Source organism: Procambarus clarkii, chromosome 62 (genome assembly GCF_040958095.1).
Source record: "Procambarus clarkii isolate CNS0578487 chromosome 62, FALCON_Pclarkii_2.0, whole genome shotgun sequence".
In the NCBI taxonomy this organism is placed as follows: domain Eukaryota; kingdom Metazoa; phylum Arthropoda; class Malacostraca; order Decapoda; family Cambaridae; genus Procambarus; species Procambarus clarkii.
Window position 1 is genome coordinate 6,073,136 of NC_091211.1, and position 22,130 is coordinate 6,095,265.

General features: G+C 49.0%; 1 protein-coding gene across 2 annotated transcripts in view; it reads right to left on the reverse strand.

Moving 5' to 3' along the window:
* Positions 1 to 22,130, reverse strand: part of LOC123766633 (murinoglobulin-2) — a 585,294-nt gene that overhangs the window by 161,733 nt on the left and 401,431 nt on the right. For both annotated transcript variants that reach the window (XR_011223484.1, XM_069308162.1), the window contains exon 16: positions 21,554 to 21,782. Coding sequence is in view for 1 of the 2 variants with exons in the window: in XM_069308162.1 (XP_069164263.1) it covers positions 21,554 to 21,782 (229 nt within the window). In the remaining variant the exon portion in view is untranslated. The remainder of the gene's footprint in view (positions 1 to 21,553; positions 21,783 to 22,130) is intronic.

The following is a 22,130-nucleotide window of genomic DNA, read 5'->3' on the forward strand; positions in this document are numbered from 1 at the left end:
TGTCCAGACTAAGTGAGAGGGTCCGGAAAGTGGAGTTGGAGATCCTATTGGGCGACATATTCGACCTCGAGACGCAAAAGAAGGTTACCACTAAAAACACCTTGCAAGCAGAACTTATTGCAGAAGGAGGAAAGATTCGAGGTAACTACAGAAGCACCATACTGTCCTCCCGAATTCAAAACGGCAGGTAAGAGCCTTCGTGAGAACAAGGAGATAGTTGTCAGGAGAGGTAACAAGTCGCCAATATACGTTATTCTTAAAAAGACGAATATCTGGCGAAAATGAACCTCATACTCTCCGACCACACTAAATTCCAAAAGGTAACGAAGGACACTACAGCCGAATTGAAATCCCATCTCAGCTGGAATCCCATCTCCTCACATCACCCCCAGGTGGTGTGGTGGGTGTATGACAGATGGTGTGGTGGGTGTATGACAGGTAGTGTGGTGGGTGTATGACAGGTGGGGTGGTGGGTGTATGACAGGTGGTGTGGTGGGTGTATGACAAGTGGTGTGGTGGGTGTATGACAGGTGGTGTGGTGGGTGTATGACAGGTGGTGTGGTGGGTGTATGACAGGTGGTGTGGTGGGTGTATGACAGGTGGTGTGGTGGGTGTATGACAGGTGGGGTGGTGGGTGTATGACAGGTAGTGTGGTGGGTGTATGACAGGTGGGGTGGTGGGTGTATGACAGGTGGTGTGGTGGGTGTATGACAAGTGGTGTGGTGGGTGTATGACAGGTGGTGTGGTGGGTGTATGACAGGTGGAGTGGTGGGTGTATGACAGGTAGTGTGGTGGGTGTATGACAAGTGGTGTGGTGGGTGTATGACAGGTGGTGTGGTGGGTGTATCACAGTTAGGGACCACATCCAGAGGCTACAACAACACTCTTGCGCCTTAAGAAAGACCACATTACTGTGTCCCCTTTGCCACCCAAGGTGATGAAAGAACAACTCTTTTTTTCAACACGACCTAAACTACAATGCCTTAAAGCAATTTGATGCTCTGGACCACGAGCGTTCCCCCTCCAAATTATTTACAAAGATGGCTCCTTGTACCAGTCCTGTGGTGCAGCTGGAAGTATATTTTCCAGGAACATCAACAAAATTTCATAGATTTGAGGCAAAGTAAAATTCATACCAATTGCTCCATCTATCATCATTCTATTATGCAGGAAGAACCACACGTCTTTGGGTCATCCAATAAGGTTAGCAGACTTTTAGATGTTACCATTGCCAGGCTTAGGCTCGGCTACAAGTACCTCTATGAGTTAGTTGGGAGTACCTCTGGGAGACTAAAGGTAAACTCTGTCAGCAGAACTATTCGCACATTTTCTGTCATTATATAATGGAATTGAAAAAAATATTCATGAAGAGATAACTATCAATGGTTTTCATGAAATGTATATGTTCCTCATACATAATGATGTACAGCCAGGAATCTTAGCGAAGTTTGCTTACTATAGGTCTGCACATGACTGTAAAGCTGCCGCCCAGTTGGGTGGGTGTTGGGCAAGACTAGTAACTGTGTGACTCACCATAGATGTAAGCTGCCTTGTATAGTGACTGTTGTGGTCCTCTTCTTGAACTACTTGTGATATAAACGACTATTGATATAGTTGCATGAATATTGTCATTGTCCTAGCTAAATGAACCACGGGAGTCAGTTCCTGAGCCCATTACGTGCCTCTGTAACCCTCTCCACCACCGCCCACAGGATGGGTATGGAGTGCTTGATAGATGACTAAACTATGTCAGTATTGGTTACGAGGAGCAAGACTGACCTATCATCCCTCCCAACCAGCAGACAGCCGCCTCACCACTGCCAGGACGCCCTCCCACCCAGCAGACAGCCGCCTCACCACTGCCAGGCCGCCCTCCCACCCAGCAGACAGCCGCCTCACCACTGCCAGGCCGCTCTCACACCCAGCAGACAGCCGCCTCACCACTGCCAGGCCGCCCTCCCACCCAGCAGACAGCCGCCTCACCACTGCCAGGCCGCCCTCCCACCCAGCAGACAGCCGCCTCAACACTACCAGGCCGCCCTCCCACCCAGCAGACAGCCGCCTCACCACTGCCAGGCCGCCCTCCCACCCAGCAGACAGCCGCCTCACCACTGCCAGGCCGCCCTCCCACCCAGCAGACAGCCGCCTCACCACTACCAGGCCACCCTCCCACCCAGCAGACAGCCGCGTCAACACTACCAGGACGCCCTCCCACCCAGCAGACCGCCGCCTCACCACTGCCAGGCCGCCCTCCCATCCAGCAGACAGCCGCCTCACCACTGCCAGGCCACCCTCCCACCCAGCAGACAGCCGCCTCACCACTGCCAGGCCGCCCTCCCACCCAGCAGACAGCCGCCCTCCCACCCAGCAGACAGCCGCCTCACCACTGACAGGCCGCCCTCCCACCCAGCAGACAGCCGCCTCAACACTACCAGGCCACCCTCCCACCCAGCAGACAGCCACCTCACCACTGCCAGGCCGCCCTCCCACCCAGCAGAGAGCCGCCTCACCACTACCAGGCCACCCTCCCACCCAGCAGACAGCCGCCTCACCACTGCCAGGCCGCCCTCCCACCCAGCAGACAGCCGCCTCACCACTGCCAGGCCGCCCTCCCACCCAGCAGACAGCCGCCTCACCACTGCCAGGCCGCCCTCCCACCCAGCAGACAGCCGCCTCACCACTGCTAGGCCGCCCTCCCACCCAGCAGACAGCCGCCTCACCACTGCTAGGCCGCCCTCCCACCCAGCAGACAGCCGCCTCTCCACTGCCAGGCCGCCCTCCCACCCAGCAGACCGCCGCCTCACCACTGCCAGCTCACCCATTACCCATCCCTCCATCGTCCCCTAACCTTTGCCAACACATTACTAGTTCAGTGTAGGAGAGTAAACACTGGTGGACATAACTCACCACATCTTGGAGGACAGGAGAGCTGACCACAACACAGAGAACATCGAACACCAACCCCACTACTTATATGTCAGTGACTGACGGGTTAGTTAGCATCTTAACATTTATCCAAGGAAGATGGCCGGTTGTATCTGTGGTTGTATCTGCTGAAATATACGGTTGTATCTGTGGTTGTATCTGCTGAACCATACGGTTGTATCTGTGGTTGCATCTGCTGAACCATACGGTTGTATCTGTGGTTTTATCTAAAGGATAACAAAGTGGAATATGCTATCATCATTAGAGGTTCAAATTAAATACTAGCTTAAAAATGTCAATACCATAGCCAGGTTGATGGAAATTTTAGTTACTCACATGATATGTAAAGGAGAGAAACCCAAAGATGCAAGTAATAGAAAGAGTAGAGGCCAAGGAAAAGATAGTACTGGGTAGTGTGTGGTGTGTTGACGGCGGGGCGGCGCCTCTGACGGGGACTGGTCGTGCTCCCTCGGGAGTAGTTCCTCCACCTTGGACCTCACTGGACACTCAGCTTTCACCTGTGGTTCACAGTATCAGGGGCGTGCACAGCGGCCACATCCCAGGCAATAGTTTCCACCGGTCAAGTAAACCAGGTGAGGGTACTCCATTGATCTCTAACCCTCGCTGGGACGTGGCCTTGTCCCTCAATGCACGTGATGACTGGATGTGGCGGACTATGTGAAAGAACCAGTATAATGTTAGCGGGAAGAAAGACGGTTGCCTGCATCCCTTTGTGCAGAACGAGGAGCACAGCAAGACTCATACACCGTCCTGGCCATCCACGGACTCTTAAAGTCTACTCCTGCCGCTATCTTGACAGTGTCTTGCCACTGGACCAAATGGTGCCTGAATGAGAAAATGAGGCAAATGTTGCACGACTCTTACTCACTAAAAAGAAATTCATGTGCACTGAACACCCATATCTCCTACACCTAGAGTACTGCAACAATGGGCTAGTTGTGAAGATGCAGTTGTGGATACACTAGCAGCTGCAGTTGAAGATACACCAGCAGTGACAGTTGTGGATACACTAGCAGCTGCAGTTGTAGATACACTAGCAGCCACAGTTGTGGATACACTAGCAGCTGCAGTTGTGGATACACTAGCAGCCACAGTTGTGGATAAACTAGCAGCCACAGTTGTGGATACACTAGCAGCCACAGTTGTGGATACACTAGCAGCCACAGTTGTGGATACACTAGCAGCCACAGTTGTAGATACACTAGCAGCCACAGTTGTGGATACACTAGCAGCCACAGTTGTGGATACACTAGCAGCTGCAGTTGTAGATACACCAGCAGCCATAGTTGTGGATACACTAGCAGCCACAGTTGTGGATACACTAGCAGCCACAGTTGTGGATACACTAGCAGCCACAGTTGTGGATACACTAGCAGCTGCAGTTGTAGATACACTAGCAGCCACAGTTGTGGATACACTAGCAGCCACAGTTGTGGATACACTAGCAGCTGCAGTTGTAGATACACCAGCAGCCATAGTTGTGGATACACTAGCAGCCACAGTTGTGGATACACTAGCAGCCACAGTTCTAGATACACTAGCAGCCACAGTTGTGGATACACTAGCAGCCACAGTTGTGGATACACTAGCAGCCACAGTTGTATATACACTAGAAGACACAGTTGTGGATACACTAGCAGCCACAGTTGTGGATACACTAGCAGCCACAGTTGTGGATACACTAACAGCCACAGTTGTGGATACACTAGCAGCCACAGTTGTCGATAAACTAGCAGCCACAGTTGTGGATACACTAGCAGGCACAGTTGTGGATACACTAGCAGCCACAGTTGTGGATACACTAGAAGACACAGTTGTGGATACACTAGCAGCCACAGTTGTGGATACACTACAAGACACAGTTGTGGATATACTAGCAGCCACAGTTGTGGATACACTAGAAGACACAGTTGTGGATACACTAGCAGCCACAGTTGTGGATACACTAGCAGCCACAGTTGTTGATACACTAGCAGACACAGTTGTGGATACACTAGCAGCCACAGTTGTTGATACACTAGCAGCCACAGTTGTGGATACACTAGCAACCACAGTTGTGGATACACTAGCAGCCACAGTTGTGGATAAATTAGAAGCTCCAGTTGTGGATTCACTAGCAGACACAGTTGTGGACACACTAGCAGCAGCAGTTGTGGCTACACTAGCAGCTGCAGTTGTGGATACACTAGCAACCACAGTTGTGGAAACACTAGCAGCCACAGTGGTGGATACACTAGCAGCCACAGTTGTGGATACACTAGCAGCTGCAGTTGTGGATACACTAGCAACCACAGTTGTGGATACACTAGCTGTCACAGTTGTGGATACACTAGCAGCTGTAGTTGTAGATACACTAGCAGCCACAGTTGTGGATACACTAGCAGCCACAGTTCTAGATACACTAGCAGCCACAGTTGTATATACACTAGCAGACACAGTTGTGGATACACTAGCAGCCACAGAGTTGGATACACTAGCAGCCACAGTTGTGGATACACTAGCAACCACAGTTGTGGATACACTAGCAGCCACAGTTGTGGATAAATTAGAAGCTCCAGTTATGGATTCACTAGCAGACACAGTTGTGGACACACTAGCAGCAGCAGTTGTGGCTACACTAGCAGCCACAGTTGTGGATACACTAGCAGCCACAGTTGTGAATACATTAGCAGCCACAGTTGTGGATACACTAGCAGCCACAGTTGTGGATACAATAGCAGCCACAGTTGTGGGTACACTAAGAACTGCAGTTGTGGATACACTAGAAGCCACAGTTGTGGATACACTAGCAGCCACAGTTGTGAATACACTAGCAGCTGCAGTTGTGGAAACACTAGCAACCACAGTTGTGGATACACTAGCAGCTGCAGTTGTGGATACACTAGCTGCTGCACTTGTGGATACACTAGCAGCCACAGTTGTGGATACACTAGCAGCCACAGTTGTAGATACACTAGCAGCCACAGTTGTGGATACACTAGCAGCCACAGTTGTGGATACACTAGCAGCCACAGTTGTGAATACACTAGCAGCCACAATTGTGGATACACTAGCAGCTGCAGTTGTGGATACACTAGCTGCTGCAGTTGTGGATACACTAGCTGATGCAGTTGTGGATACACTAGCAGCTAGCGTTCTGGATACACTAGCAGCCACAGTTGTAGATACACTAGCAGCCACAGTTGTGGATACACTAGCAGCCACAGTTGTGGATACACTAGCAGCCACAGTTGTGGATACACTAGCAGCCACAGTTGTGGATACACTAGCTGCTGCAGTTGTGGATAAACTAGCAGCCACAGTTGTGGATACACTAGCAGCCACAGTTGTTAATACACTAGCAGCCACTGTTGTGGATACACTAGCAGCCACAGTTGTGGATACACTAGCAGCCACAGTTGTGGATACACTAGCAGCCACAGTTGTGGATACACTAGCAGCCACAGTTGTGGATACACTAGCTGCTTCAGTTGTGGATACACTAGCAGCCACAGTTGTGGATACACAAGAAGCCACAGTTGTGGATACACTAGCAGCCACAGATGTACATACACTAGTTGCTGCAGTTGTGGATACACTAGCAGCCACAGTTGTGGATACACTATCAGTTACAGTTGTGGATACACTAGCAGCCACAGTTGTGGATACACTAGCTGCTGCATCTGAGGATACACTAGCAGCCACAGTTGTGGATACACTAGCAGCCACAGTTGTGGATACACTAGGAGCCACAGTTGTAGATACACTAGATGCTGCAGTTGTGGATACACAAGCAGCCACAGTTGTGGATACACTAGCAGCCACAGTTGTGGATACACTAGCAGCCACAGTTGTGGATACACTAGGAGCCACAGTTGTAGATACACTAGATGCTGAAGTTGTGGATACACTAGCAGCCACAGTTGTGGATACACTAGCAGCCACAGTTGTGGATACACTAGCAGCCACAGTTGTGGATACACTAGCAGCCACGGTTGTGGATACACTAGGAGCCACAGTTGTAGATACACTAGATGCTGCAGTTGTGGATACACTAGCAGCCACAGTTGTGGATACACTAGCAGCCACAGTTGTGGATACACTAGCAGCCACAGTTGTGGATACACAAGAAGCCACAGTTGTGGATACACTAGCAGCCACAGATGTAGATACACTAGTTGCTGCAGTTGTGGATACACTAGCAGCCGCAGTTGTGGATACACTATCAGCCGCAGTTGTGGATACACTAGCAGCCACAGTTGTGGATACACTAGCTGCTGCATCTGAGGATACACTAGCAGCCACAGTTGTGGATACACTAGCAGCCACAGTTGTGGATACACTAGGAGCCACAGTTGTAGATACACTAGATGCTGCAGTTGTGGATACACAAGAAGCCACAGTTGTGGATACACTAGCAGCCACAGTTGTGGATACACTAGCAGCCACAGTTGTAGATACACTAGCAGCCACGGTTGTAGATAAACTAGCAGCTGCAGTTGTTGATACACTAGCAACAACAGTTGTGGATACACTAGCAGCCACAGTTGTGGATACACTAGCAGCCACAGTTGTGGATACACTAGCTGCTTCAGTTGTGGACACACTAGCAGCCACAGTTGTGGATACACAAGAAGCCACAGTTGTGGATACACTAGCAGCCACAGATGTAGATACACTAGCTGCTGCAGTTGTGGATACACTAGCAGCCACAGTTGTGGATACACTAGCAGCCACAGTTGTGGATACACTAGCAGCCACAGTTGTGGATACACTAGCTGCTGCATCTGAGGAAACATTAGCAGCCACAGTTGTGGATACACTAGCAGCCACAGTTGTGGATACAATAGGAGCCACAGTTGTAGTTACACTAGATGCTGCAGTTGTGGATACACTAGTAGCCACAGTTGTGGATACACTAGCAGCCACAGTTGTGGATACACTTGCAGCCACAGTTGTGGATACATAGCAGCCACAGTTGTGGATACATTAGCAGCCACAGTTGTGGATACACTAGCAGCTCCAGTTGTGGATTCATTAGCAGCCACAGTTATGGATACACTAGCAGCTGCAGTTGTGGATACACTAGCAGCCACAGTTGTGAATAAACTAGCAGCCACAGTTGTGGATACACTAGCATTCACAGTTGTAGATACACTAGCAGCTGCAGTTGTGCATACACTAGCAGCCACAGTTGTGGATACACTACCAGCCACAGTTGTGGATACACTAGCAGCCACAGCTGTGGATACACTAGCAGCCACAGTTGTAAATACACTAGCAGCTGCAGTTGTGGATACACTAGCAGCCACAGTTGTGGATACACTAGCAGCCACAGTTGTGGATACACTAGCAGCCACAGTTGTGGATACACTAGCAGCCACAGTTGTGGATACACTAGCAGCCACAGTTGTGGATACACTAGTAGCTGCAGTTGTGGATACACTAGGTGCTGCAGTTGTGGATACACTAGCAGCTGCAGTTGTGGATACACTAGCTGCTGCAGTTGTGGATACACTAGCAGCCACAGTTGTGGATACACTAGAAGCCACAGTTGTAGATACACTAGCAGCCACAGTTGTGGATACACTAGCTGCCACAGTTGTGGATACACTAGAAGCCACAGTTGTGGATACACTAGCAGCCACAGTTTTGGAAACACTAGCAGCCACAGTTGTGGACACACTAGCAGCCACAGTTGTGGATACACTAGCAGCCACAGTTGTGGATACACTAGCAGCCACAGTTGTGGGTACAGTAGCTCCTGCAGTTGTGGATACACTAGCAGCCACAGTTGTGGATACACTAGCAGTTACAGTTGTGGATACACTAGCAGCTACAGTTGTGGATACACTAGCAGCTGCAGTTGTGCATACACTAGCAGCCACAGTTATGGATACACTAGCAGACAGAGTTGTTGATACACTAGCAGCCACAGTTGTGGATACACTAGCAGACACAGTTGTGGATACACTAGCAGCCACAGTTGTGGATACACTAGTAGCCACAGTTGTTGATACACTAGCAGACACAGTTGTGGATACACCAGCAGCCACAGTTGTGGATACACTATCAGCTGCAGTTGTGGATACACTAGCTGCTGCAGCTGTTGATACACTAGCTGCTGCAGTTGTGGATACACTTGCAGCCACAGTTGTGGATACACTAGCAGCCACAGTTGTGGATACACTAGCAGCCACAGTTGTGGATACACTAGCAGTCACAGTTGTGGATACACTAGCAGCAACAGTTGTAGATACACTAGCAGCCACAGTTGTGGATACACTAGCAGCCACGGTTGTGGATACACTAGCAGCTGCAGTTGTGGATACACTAACAGCCACAGTTTTGGATACACTAGCAGCCACAGTTTTGAATACACTAGCAGCCACAGTTGTGGATACACTAGCATCCACAGTTGTGGATACACTAGCAGCCACAGTTGTGGATACACTTGCAGCTGCAGTTGTGGATACACTTGCAACAACAGTTGCGGATACACTAACAGCCACAGTTGTGGATACACTAGTAGCCACAGTTGTGGATACACTAGCAGCTACAGTTGTGGATACACTAGCTGCTGCAGTTGTGGATACACTAGCAGTTACGGTTGTGGATACACTAGCAGCCACAGTTGTGGATACACTAGCAGCTACAGTTGTGGATACACTAGCTGCTGCAGTTGTGGATACACTAGCAGCCACAGTTGTGGATACACTAGCAGACACAGTTGTAGATACACTAGCAGCCACAGTTGTGGATACACTAGCAGTCACAATTGTGGATACACTAGCAGCTGTAGTTGTGGATAAACTGGCTGCTGCAGTTGTGGATACACTAGCAGCTAGCGTTGTGGATACACTAGCATCCACAGTTGTGGACACACTAACAGCTGCAGTAGTGGATACACTAGCAGCCACAGTTGTGGATACACTAGCAGCCACAGTTGTGGATACACTAGCAGCCACAGTTGTTAGTACACTAGCAGCGACAGTTGTGGATACACTAGCAGTTACAGTTGTGGATACACTAGCAGCCACAGTTGTGGATACACTAGTAGCCACAGTTGTGGATACACTAGCAGCCACAGTTGTAGACACACTAGCAGCCACAGTTGTGGATACACTAGCTGCTTCATTTGTGGATATACTAGCAGCCACAGTTATGGATACACAAGAAGCCACATTTGTGGATACACTAGCAGCCACAGATGTAGATACACTAGCTGCTGCAGTTGTGGATATACTAGCAGCCACAGTTGTGGATACACTAGCAGCCACAGTTTTGGATACACTACCAGCCACAGTTTTGAATACACTAGCAGCCACAGTTGTGGATACACTTGCAGCTGCAGTTGTGGATACACTTGCAACAACAGTTGCGGATACACTAACAGCCACAGTTGTGGATACACTAGTAGCCACAGTTGTGGATACACTAGCAGCTACAGTTGTGGATACACTAGCTGCTGCAGTTGTGGATACACTAGCAGTTACAGTTGTGGATACACTAGCAGCCACATTTGTGGATACACTAGCAGCTACAGTTGTGGATACACTAGCTGCTGCAGTTGTGGATACACTAGCAGTTACAGTTGTGGATACACTAGCAGCCGCAGTTGTGGATACACTAGCAGCCACAGTTGTGGATACACTAGCAGCCACAGTTGTGGATAAACTAGCAACCACAGTTGTAGATACACTAGTTGCTGCAGTTGAGGATTCACTAGCAGCCACAGTTGTGGATACATTAGCTGCTGCATCTGTGGATACACTAGCAGCCGCAGTTGTGGATACACTAGCAGCCACAGTTGTGGATACACTTTTGAGGGAATGAAGATTCCCTCAGCTAGTTTTCCTAGTTTCTAGATTAAGCTAGTCGCTCTAGGGACTCTAGAAACTGAAGCTTTCAAACTAACGTATACTTGTGGGGTGTTGAATGAAAGCTTTTGTTAACGACTGTTGTTTGGGACTGGCTAGAGGTCTGTGATTGATCTGTAGAGAGAATTACAGATATTTTCCTGTTTCTGTGAAATAGGATGAGGAGTTGAGAGTGAAGTGGTATGTGAGGTACTTGACTCAAACCGTTAGAGGTGGGGGGAAAGAGGGGTGAACGTTGCCCCCCCCCCCACCCCAACCATGTGAGACATTGCGCCACTGTCTTTAGGCCTCCCCCTCCTGGTGACGTCACGGGACGCCTGAGGGTGAGTGAGGCCTGTGATTGGGTTAGGCATCTCTGCTCCGATCTGAGTTTTGGTGCGAACAGCTGTTATTGGAAGCAGCACCATGATGGTGTGCCGGCTTCCTGCTGATTGGTCAAGACAAAGTAGGGGGGGAGATATGGGCATTTTGAGTTTCCCTAGCCCGCGAAATCGTGAGTTTGAGCTGGGTAGCAGGTGAAGGAGGACGTAGCTGGGTGGAGGTGGGTGGAGGCCACCTCCACCCCCGTTAATCGCTGTCGTTACCTTGTTATTTCAGCGGGGATGGCACTCCTGCCATCCCGGGTTGTGTCTAGGCCCAACTTTCGTGAAATTTGGGGCCGATGAGGTACGAAGGACCAGTAAAATAGCCTCAGAGACAGTGGGCACCCATGAGGCAGCTGGCAGAGCCTCATGGTGTAACAGGTGGTTCAAATAACCTGTCTAGTGTTGTTGGACAATTGGCGGAATATGAGCAGGGCCTCCTAGTGTAATTGTGGTGAGATTACAGGCCCCTGTTGAACTTTGAATTCCGCCAGGTGGCGTCCGTGTGGTGACGCCGCCGGCCATTGTCACCCGAGTGTACGAGCGAGCATGCTGAGGATGGGGTGTACAGTGATCTCCCATCCACGTGTGTATGCTGATGGGCGCCAACCAGGTCACCCGCGGGGCCACCCCAGGCCGCCCGCGGCCATGCGCCGCCCACCTTGTCCAGCAGCCCGGGGGGTGGGGGGGGGGGGCCAACCCCCCAGGTCCCCCGCGCGGCCAAACCCCCACCCCACCCTGCGCTCCAGCTCAGCTGGGTGTGGTGCTTTGACGTCATGTGCTACCCGTGGCCACCCCTTAGGGCCACGTGGTTAGGCCACCTTCCCTGGACATTCTAGGGCCACACCTCGCACGAGGAGCGAGCTAGGTGTTTACAGCCAGAGAGGTAGTGACCAGGGAAAGGATTGATGAGGATGTGTAGACGTGAGTACAATTATCATTGTGTACAGTGTGTTGATAACCGGTGGAAATTCCCGGTAGGAGTTGTCCCATAGCCCCGCCAGGCTGGGGAAGCAGCTGAGTGACAGCTGTCAGTGGCACGTCCAGGTGACTGGTAGGGCAGAACCTGGAGATGGATGTTGTACACGGGACCACACTGTAGTTATATATTGTATATAAGTGTGTAGACTGACTCGAGTATGTAACCGGTCAGAGGATACACTAGCAGCCACAGTTGTAGATACACTTACAGCCACTCTTGTGGATACACTAGCAGCCACAGTTGTGGATACACTAGCAGCCACAGTTGTGGATACACTAACAGCCACAGTTGTGGATACACTAGCAGCCACAGTTGTAGATACACTTACAGCCACTCTTGTGGATACACTAGCAGCCACAGTTGTGAATACACTAACAGCCCCTCTTGTGGATACACTAGCAGCCACAGTTGTGGATACACTAACAGCCACTCTTGTGGATACACTAACAGCCACAGTTGTGGATACACTAGCAGCCACAGTTGTGGATACACTAACAGCCACTCTTGTGGAAACACTAGCAGCAACAGTTGTGGATACACTAGCAGTCACAGTTGTGGATACACTAGCAGCCACAGTTGTGGATACACTAGCAGCCACAGTTGTGGATACACTAGCAGACACAGTTGTGGATACACTAGCAGCCACAGTTGTGGATACACTAGCAGCCACAGTTGTGGATACACTAGCAGACACAGTTGTGGATACACCAGCAGCCACAGTTGTGGATACACTATCAGCTGCAGTTGTGGATACACTAGCTGCTGCAGCTGTGGATACACTAGCTGCTGCAGTTGTGGATACACTTGCAGCCACAGTTGTGGATACACTAGCAGCCACAGTTGTGGATACACTAGCAGCCACAGTTGTGGATACACTAGCAGCCACAGTTGTGGATACACTAGCAGTCACAGTTGTGGATACACTAGCAGCAACAGTTGTAGATACACTAGCAGCCACAGTTGTGGATACACTAGCAGCCACGGTTGTGGATACACTAGCAGCTGCAGTTGTGGATACACTAACAGCCACAGTTTTGGATACACTAGCAGCCACAGTTTTGAATACACTAGCAGCCACAGTTGTGGATTCACTAGCATCCACAGTTGTGGATACACTAGCAGCCACAGTTGTGGATACACTAGCAGCTGCAGTTGTGGATACACTTGCAACAACAGTTGCGGATACACTAACAGCCACAGTTGTGGATACACTAGTAGCCACAGTTGTGGATACACTAGCAGCTACAGTTGTGGATACACTAGCTGCTGCAGTTGTGGATACACTAGCAGTTACAGTTGTGGATACACTAGCAGCCACAGTTGTGGATACACTAGCAGCTACAGTTGTGGATACACTAGCTGCTGCAGTTGTGGATACACTAGTAGTTACAGTTGTGGATACACTAGCAGCCACAGTTGTGGATACACTAGCAGTTACAGTTGTGGATACACTAGCAGCCGCAGTTGTGGATACACTAGCAGCCACAGTTGTGGATACACTTGCAGCCACAGTTGTGGATAAACTAGCAACCACAGTTGTAGATACACTAGTTGCTGCAGTTTTGGATTCACTAGCAGCCGCAGTTGTGGATACACTAGCAGCCACAGTTGTGGATACACTTTTGAGGGAATGAAGATTCCCTCAGCTAGTTTTCCTAGTTTCTAGATTAAGCTAGTCGCTCTAGGGACTCTAGAAACTGAAGCTTTCAAACTAACGTATACTTGTGGGGTGTTGAATGAAAGCTTTTGTTAACGACTGTTGTTTGGGACTGGCTAGAGGTCTGTGATTGATCTGTAGAGAGAATTACAGATATTTTCCTGTTTCTGTGAAATAGGATGAGGAGTTGAGAGTGAAGTGGTATGTGAGGTACTTGACTCAAACCGTTAGAGGTGGGGGGAAAGAGGGGTGAACGTTGCCCCCCCCCCCACCCAAACCATGTGAGACATTGCGCCACTGTCTTTAGGCCTCCCCCTCCTGGTGACGTCACGGGACGCCTGAGGGTGAGTGAGGCCTGTGATTGGGTTAGGCATCTCTGCTCCGATCTGAGTTTTGGTGCGAACAGCTGTTATTGGAAGCAGCACCATGATGGTGTGCCGGCTTCCTGCTGATTGGTCAAGACAAAGTAGGGGGGGAGATATGGTTATTTTGAGTTTCCCTAGCCCGCGAAATCGTGAGTTTGAGCTGGGTAGCAGGTGAAGGAGGACGTAGCTGGGTGGAGGTGGGTGGAGGCCACCTCCACCCCCGTTAATCGCTGTCGTTACCTTGTTATTTCAGCGGGGATGGCACTCCTGCCATCCCGGGTTGTGTCTAGGCCCAACTTTCGTGAAATTTGGGGCCGATGAGGTACGAAGGACCAGTAAAATAGCCTCAGAGACAGTGGGCACCCATGAGGCAGCTGGCAGAGCCTCATGGTGTAACAGGTGGTTCAAATAACCTGTCTAGTGTTGTTGGACAATTGGCGGAATATGAGCAGGGCCTCCTAGTGTAATTGTGGTGAGATTACAGGCCCCTGTTGAACTTTGAATTCCGCCAGGTGGCGTCCGTGTGGTGACGCCGCCGGCCATTGTCACCCGAGTGTACGAGCGAGCATGCTGAGGATGGGGTGTACAGTGATCTCCCATCCACGTGTGTATGCTGATGGGCGCCAACCAGGTCACCCGCGGGGCCACCCCAGGCCGCTCGCGGCCATGCGCCGTCCACCTTGTCCAGCAGCCCGGGGGGGGGGGGCAACCCCCCAGGTCCCCCGCGCGGCCAAACCCCCACCCCACCCTGCGCTCCAGCTCAGCTGGGTGTGGTGCTTTGACGTCATGTGCTACCCGTGGCCACCCCTTAGGGCCACGTGGTTAGGCCACCTTCCCTGGACATTCTAGGGCCACACCTCGCACGAGGAGCGAGCTAGGTGTTTACAGCCAGAGAGGTAGTGACCAGGTAAAGGATTGATGAGGATGTGTAGACGTGAGTACAATTATCATTGTGTACAGTGTGTTGATAACCGGTGGAAATTCCCGGTAGGAGTTGTCCCATAGCCCTGCCAGGCTGGGGAAGCAGCTGAGTGACAGCTGTCAGTGGCACGTCCAGGTGACTGGTAGGGCAGAACCTAGAGATGGATGTTGTACACGGGACCACACTGTAGTTATATATTGTATATAAGTGTGTAGACTGATTCGAGTATGTAACCGGTCAGAGGATACACTAGCAGCCACAGTTGTAGATACACTAACAGCCCCTCTTGTGGATACACTAGCAGCCACAGTTGTGAATACACTAGCAGCCACAGTTGTGGATACACTAGCAGCCACAGTTGTGGATACACTAGCACCACAGTTGTGGATACACTAGCAGCCACAGTTGTGGATACACTAACAGCCACAGTTGTGGATACACTAGCAGCCACAGTTGTGAATACACTAACAGCCACTCTTGTGGATACACTAGCAGCCACAGTTGTGGATACACTAACAGCCACTCTTGTGGATACACTAACAGCCACAGTTGTGGATACACTAGCAGCCACAGTTGTGGATACACTAACAGCCACTCTTGTGGAAACACTAGCAGCAACAGTTGTGGATACACTAGCAGTCACAGTTGTGGATACACTAGCAGCCACAGTTGTGGATACACTAGCAGCCACAGTTGTGGATACACTAGCAGACACAGTTGTGGATACACTAGCAGCCACAGTTGTGGATACACTAGCAGCCACAGTTGTGGATACACTAGCAGCCACAGTTGTGGATACACTAACAGCCACTCTTGTGGATACACTAGCAGCCACAGTGTTGGATACACTAACAGCCACAGTTGTGGATACACTAGCAGCCACTCTTGTGGAAACACTAGCAGCAACAGTTGTGGATACACTAGCAGCCACAGTTGTGGATACACTAGCAGCCACAGTTGTGGATACACTAGCAGCCACTCTTGTGGAAACACTAGCAGCAACAGTTGTGGATACACTAGCAGTCACAGTTGTGGATACACTAGCAGCCACAGTTGTGGATACACTAGCAGCCACAGTTGTGGATACACTAGCAGCCACAGTTGTGGATACACTAGCAGCTCCAGTTGTGGATTAATTAGCAGCCACAGTTGTGGATACACTAGCAGCCACAGTTGTGGATACACTAGCAGCCACAGTTGTAGATACACTAGCAGCTGCAGTAGTTGATACACTAGCAGCCACAGTTGTGGATACACTAGCAGCCACAGTTGTGGATACACTAGCAGCCACAGTTGTGGATACACTAGCAGCCACAGTTATGGATACACTAGCAGCCACAGTTGTGGATACACTAGCAGCCACAGTTGTAGATACACTAGCAGCTGCAGTAGTTGATACACTAGCAGCCACAGTTGTGGATACACTAGCAGCCACAGTTGTGGATACACTAGCAGCTGCAGTAGTTGATACACTAGCAGCCACAGTTGTGGATACACTAGCAGCCACAGTTGTAAATACATTAGCAGCCACAGTTGTGGATACACTAGCAGTCACAGTTGTGGATACACTAGCAGCCACAATTATGGATACACTAGGTGCTGCAGTTGTGGATACACTATCAGCGACAGTTGTGGATACTCCAGCAGCTACAGTTGTGGATACACTAGCAGCCACAGTTGTGGATACACTAGCAGCCACAGTTATGGATACACTAGCAGCCACAGTTGTGGATACACTAGCAGCCACAGTTGTGAATACACTAGCAGCCACAGTTATGGATACACTAGCTGCTGCATTTGTGGATACACTAGCAGCCACAGTTGTGGATACACTAGCAGCCACAGATATGGATAAACTAGCAGCCACAGTTGTGGATTCACTAGCAGCCACAGTTGTGGATACACTAGCAGCCACATTTGTGGATACACTAGCAGCCACAGTTGTGGATTCACTATCAGTCACAGTTGTGGATACACTAGCAGCCACAGTTGTGGATGCACTAGCAGCCACAGTTGTGGATACACTAGCAGCCACAGTTGTGGATACACTAGCAGCTGCAGTTGTGGATACACTAGCTGCTGCAGTTGTGGATACACTAGAAGCCACAGTTGTGGGTACACTAGCAGCCACAGTTTTGGATACACTAGCAGCCACAGTTGTAGATACACTAGCAGCCACAGTTGTGTATACACTAGCAGCCACAGTTGTGGATACACTAGCAGCCACAGTTGTGGATACACTGCCAGCCACAGTTGTGGATACACTAGCAGCCACAGTTGTGGATACACTAGCAGCCACAGTTGTGAATACACTAGCAGCCACAGTTATGGATACACTAACAGCCACAGTTGTGGATACACTAGCAGCCACAGTTGTGAATACACTAGCAGCTACAGTTGTGGATACACTAGCAGCTGCAGTTGTGGATACACTAGCAGCCACAGTTGTGGATACACTAGCACCCACAATTGTGGATTCACTAGCAGCTGCAGTTATGGATACACTACCAGCCAAAGTTGTGGATACACTAGCAGCTGCAGTTATGGATACAATAGCTGCTGCAGTTGTGGATACACTAGTAGCCACAGTTGTGGATACACTAGCAGCCACAGTTGTGGATACACTACCAGCCACAGTTGTAGATACACTAGCTGCCACAGTTGTGGATACACTAGCAGCCACAGTTGTGGATACACTAGCAGCCACAGTTGTGTATACACTAGAAGCCACAGTTGGGGATACACTAGAAGCCACAGTTGTGGATACACTAGCAGCCACAGTTGTGGATACACTAGCTGCTGCAGTTGTGGATACACTAGCAGCCACAGTTGTGTATACACTAGAAGCCACAGTTGGGGATACACTAGAAGCCACAGTTGTGGATACACTAGCAGCCACAGTTGTGGATACACTAGCAGCCACAGTTGTGGATACACTAGCTGCTGCAGTTGTGGATACACTAGCAGCCACAGTTGTGGATACACTAGCAGCCACAGTTGTAGATACACTAGCAGCCACAGTTGTGGATACACTAGCAGCCACAGTTGTAGATACACTAGCAGCCACAGTTGTGGATACACTAGCAGCCACAGTTGTGGATACACTAGCTGCCACAGTTGTGGATACACTAGCAGCCACAGTTGTGGATACACTAGCAGCCACAGTTGTGTATACACTAGAAGCCACAGTTGGGGATACACTAGAAGCCACAGTTGTGGATACACTAGCAGCCACAGTTGTGGATACACTAGCGGCCACAGTTGTGGATACACTAGCAGCCACAGTTGTGGATACACTAGCAGCCACAGTTGTGGATACACTAGCAGCCACAGTTGTGGATACACTAGCAGCCACAGTTGTGGATACACTAGCAGCCACAGTTGTGGATACACTAGCAACCACAGTTGTGGATACACTAGCAACCACAGTTGTGGATACACTAGCAACCACAGTTGTGGATACACTAGCAACCACAGTTGTGGATACACTAGCAGCCACAGTTGTGGATACACTAGCAGCCACAGTTGTGGATACACTAGCAACCACAGTTGTAGATACACTAGCAACCACAGTTGTGGATACACTAGCAACCACAGTTGTGGATACACTAGCAACCACAGTTGTGGATACACTAGCAACCACAGTTGTGGATACACTAGCAACCACAGTTGTGGATACACTAGCAACCACAGTTGTGGATACACTAGCAACCACAGTTGTGGATACACTAGCAACCACAGTTGTGGATACACTAGCAGCCACAGTTGTGGATACACTAGCAGCCACAGTTGTGGATACACTAGCAACCACAGTTGTGGATACACTAGCAACCACAGTTGTGGATACACTAGCAACCACAGTTGTGGATACACTAGCAACCACAGTTGTGGATACACTAGCAACCACAGTTGTGGATACACTAGCAACCACAGTTGTGGATACACTAGCAGCCACAGTTGTGGATACACTAGCAGCCACAGTTGTAGATACACTAGCAGCCACAGTTGTGGATACACTAGCAGCCACAGTTGTAGATACACTAGCAGCCACAGTTGCGAGCCTTCATATAGTCGGCTCTGGCTATATTGTCGTCTTCCATTGACCTTGAGCAGCAATGGTGCCCAACAGTCTCCTAAGTGACTTAACTTAAGATAGTATGACTACGGATAGCACTGGTGTGATTTAGGTTTGCACTAACTATTCACACTTCGGAGCTTACTCCGTAGTCTGAGTTCGGTCTTAAAAAGGTGTCTGAAAAAACGGCTGATGTTGCTGAAGCTTCCGTTCTTTGGAAAGATGTGAGTGAAATGCATAATGTCCTATGCACCAACACTGACTCATCTAGAAGACAAACAAATAATAGTCTGTACCAAGGTCTGGAAGTTCTGATTGCCACAATACCAAAGGCAGAATAAGCTGATCATTCTTGGTGATGTAAACGCCAGAGGTGGTGCTGACCTCGTGGCCTCGGAGGGAGTCTTCGACAGAAATGTGGCATCGTCATTTGTATCAGCAATGGACATTTGCTCTTGGGGACACGTGCAGCAAATGATATTCTCATCATTAGCACCGTGTTCCGTCTGGCCAAGCATAACAGAAAGGCCGTACGAAAGACAGGGAGGATGTCACTGTGACGAAGAACATGTAGGTGCAGGCCGCTGGACGGACCACCGACCGCTCATCTCAAAACTAAACTTCAGTATGCAGTTCCCTAAACGTGTACACGGCGTCTAGATACCATAGCGCCTGAGCATCCTCAGATTGAGTGACTGCGGCATTCGGCAGATACCTGCTGACGCCCTGGCATCTAGGCTGGACGTCACGGGTGCTGATGCTGATATAGAACCAAGCTGGGCTGCCTTTACATGGATGGGTACTCCATTGCATTTGAGTAATTGGGTAATTCTCTTTATGGTAATAAAGAGAAAGCATCAGGACTGGTTTTACCAGAATTGTGATGGTTAAATTTAGCTATTATCCTCTCCGTAGGATTATAGCCAGATTTGGATGCCCAAAAATTTTCATGGAAATGGTGAGACAATTCCATTGCGGCATTCTTTGCAGAGTCCAAGGCCGTGACAATTACACTGCGCCGTTCGCAAATAGCGTGACACGAGGTTACGTTCTGGCTCCCAGCCTCTTCAGCCTCGTGTTCTCTGCTATGTCGATTGATGTTTTTATTGAAAGTGTTGTTGGGATCGACCATCGTTACTGTTTTGATGGGCAGCTGTTCAATTTGAAGACGCTCTAGGTCTGGACCAACGTTCAAATTCCGACCATTCCTGATATTTTATTTGTGGATGACTATTCCTTCAATTCCAGTACAGACGCTGGCTAGCGATCCATCTTAGATTTCCACGGCTTTTATGAACTTTGACCTCACCATCTCAACGAAAAAGACTCCAGGCTCTGCATTAGGCCACTCCTCGCTGTAACTATGCTGAGCTGCCTTTCTCCATCTGTGACTAAAGCTCAACAACATAGAGAGCTTTACAAAACTCTGCAGTACACTGTTACAGACAGTGAATATCGACGAGGAGGTCAACACCATGGTCGCCAGATAATTGAGATCGAGACTAAACTAAAAGTTCTTCTCAGCTCACGTCCTGTCCCCCCCCCCTTTCCTCTTTGCTTGTGAGACCTGGACTGTCTACACTTGTCAGGGAAACACCTAAATCATTCTAGTCATTCATTCCAAAAACCAATCAGCTCCAGAAGGCCTGATCGGAGACCGAGCCGCGGGGATATTGAGCCCCGAAATCCTCTCAAGGTCGCAAGGTAACCATATGAGCTGTCTGCCGAAGCTACTGAGGGTAAAATGGCAAGACAAAGTACCAGATCCAGACGTCCGTGCACAGACTGGCATAGCAAACACCTACACCAAGCTTAGCAAGGCACAGCTCACATGGGTTCGTTATGTTGGGAAGATGCAAGATAAACGACTGCTCAAGTTGATGTTCTACAGTGAATTACAACGGGGAAAACGTTCTCTTGGTTGGTAACAGAAGTTATAATATATAATATACATATATTTACAAGTAAATTGTCAACCACACTATTGTGGAAATAAAAATTATGTTCACTTGGGCACTAAGAGTCTCGAACCACCGACCCTTTGAGCGTGAGACAGAAGATCTACCTCTGTAATATGTAACAACCACAATAGAAAAGGTTTTAGAGGTAACAACCCAATGCCCAATACACATGTGAATGTGTATTTAATAAAAAATTGCCCCTAATATTTTTTTTCCATTTCTTACCTGAAGATGCTAAAGAGGGGAATGAAACGTTGTAGAAAAGAGATTCTTTACCTTGAATTCTGGTAACTTAATTGTTCTTCTTAATATTGGCACTAAGAAAATAGAAGCACAGAGAGCTTACGTTAAGACATTAATATCGCCAGTAATGTGGTCACATTTATTAAAAAATATACATATACATATTATGCCAGATACCTACCGGTAATGCTCCTTCAAGGTAGTTAAAAACTGATATCTTGACGGGGAGGATCTCACCACGTTTGACAGATGGCGGGAGAGTGAGGTGGATGAAGAAGGGAGTGAAGGCGGTGATGGAGGCCGCCTGGGAGACTCCAAGACCCTTCTCTGGGTGTACACACACAGCTTTCCCCACCCACTCAGTAATGGTGTCAGGCATCTTTAGTTCCTCGCTACTCACACCTGAGGCCCTGTATAATATACATGTTGTTAATGCTATTCTTTCCAATTATTGAAATTAAAGTATAACTTTAATTATATAGTATATATAAGTAACCTTTTTTTAAATTATTATATTTTAAATTATATATAATTAACCTTTTTTTTAAAGTTTAACCTTTTTTTAACCTAGAAGGGGTACCACCTTTGGTGCAAGTGTAGGGACCCATAGCCTCGGAGAAGAAAATAAAGAGTACTCAGAGAAGACCTTGTGGATCCTCACTGAACACTTTGATATTTTCTTCTCCTACTACCCCTATTCTTTTGGTATGTGTGTATATTTGTCTAACTTTATTTGAAAATGTCATTACACAAATAAA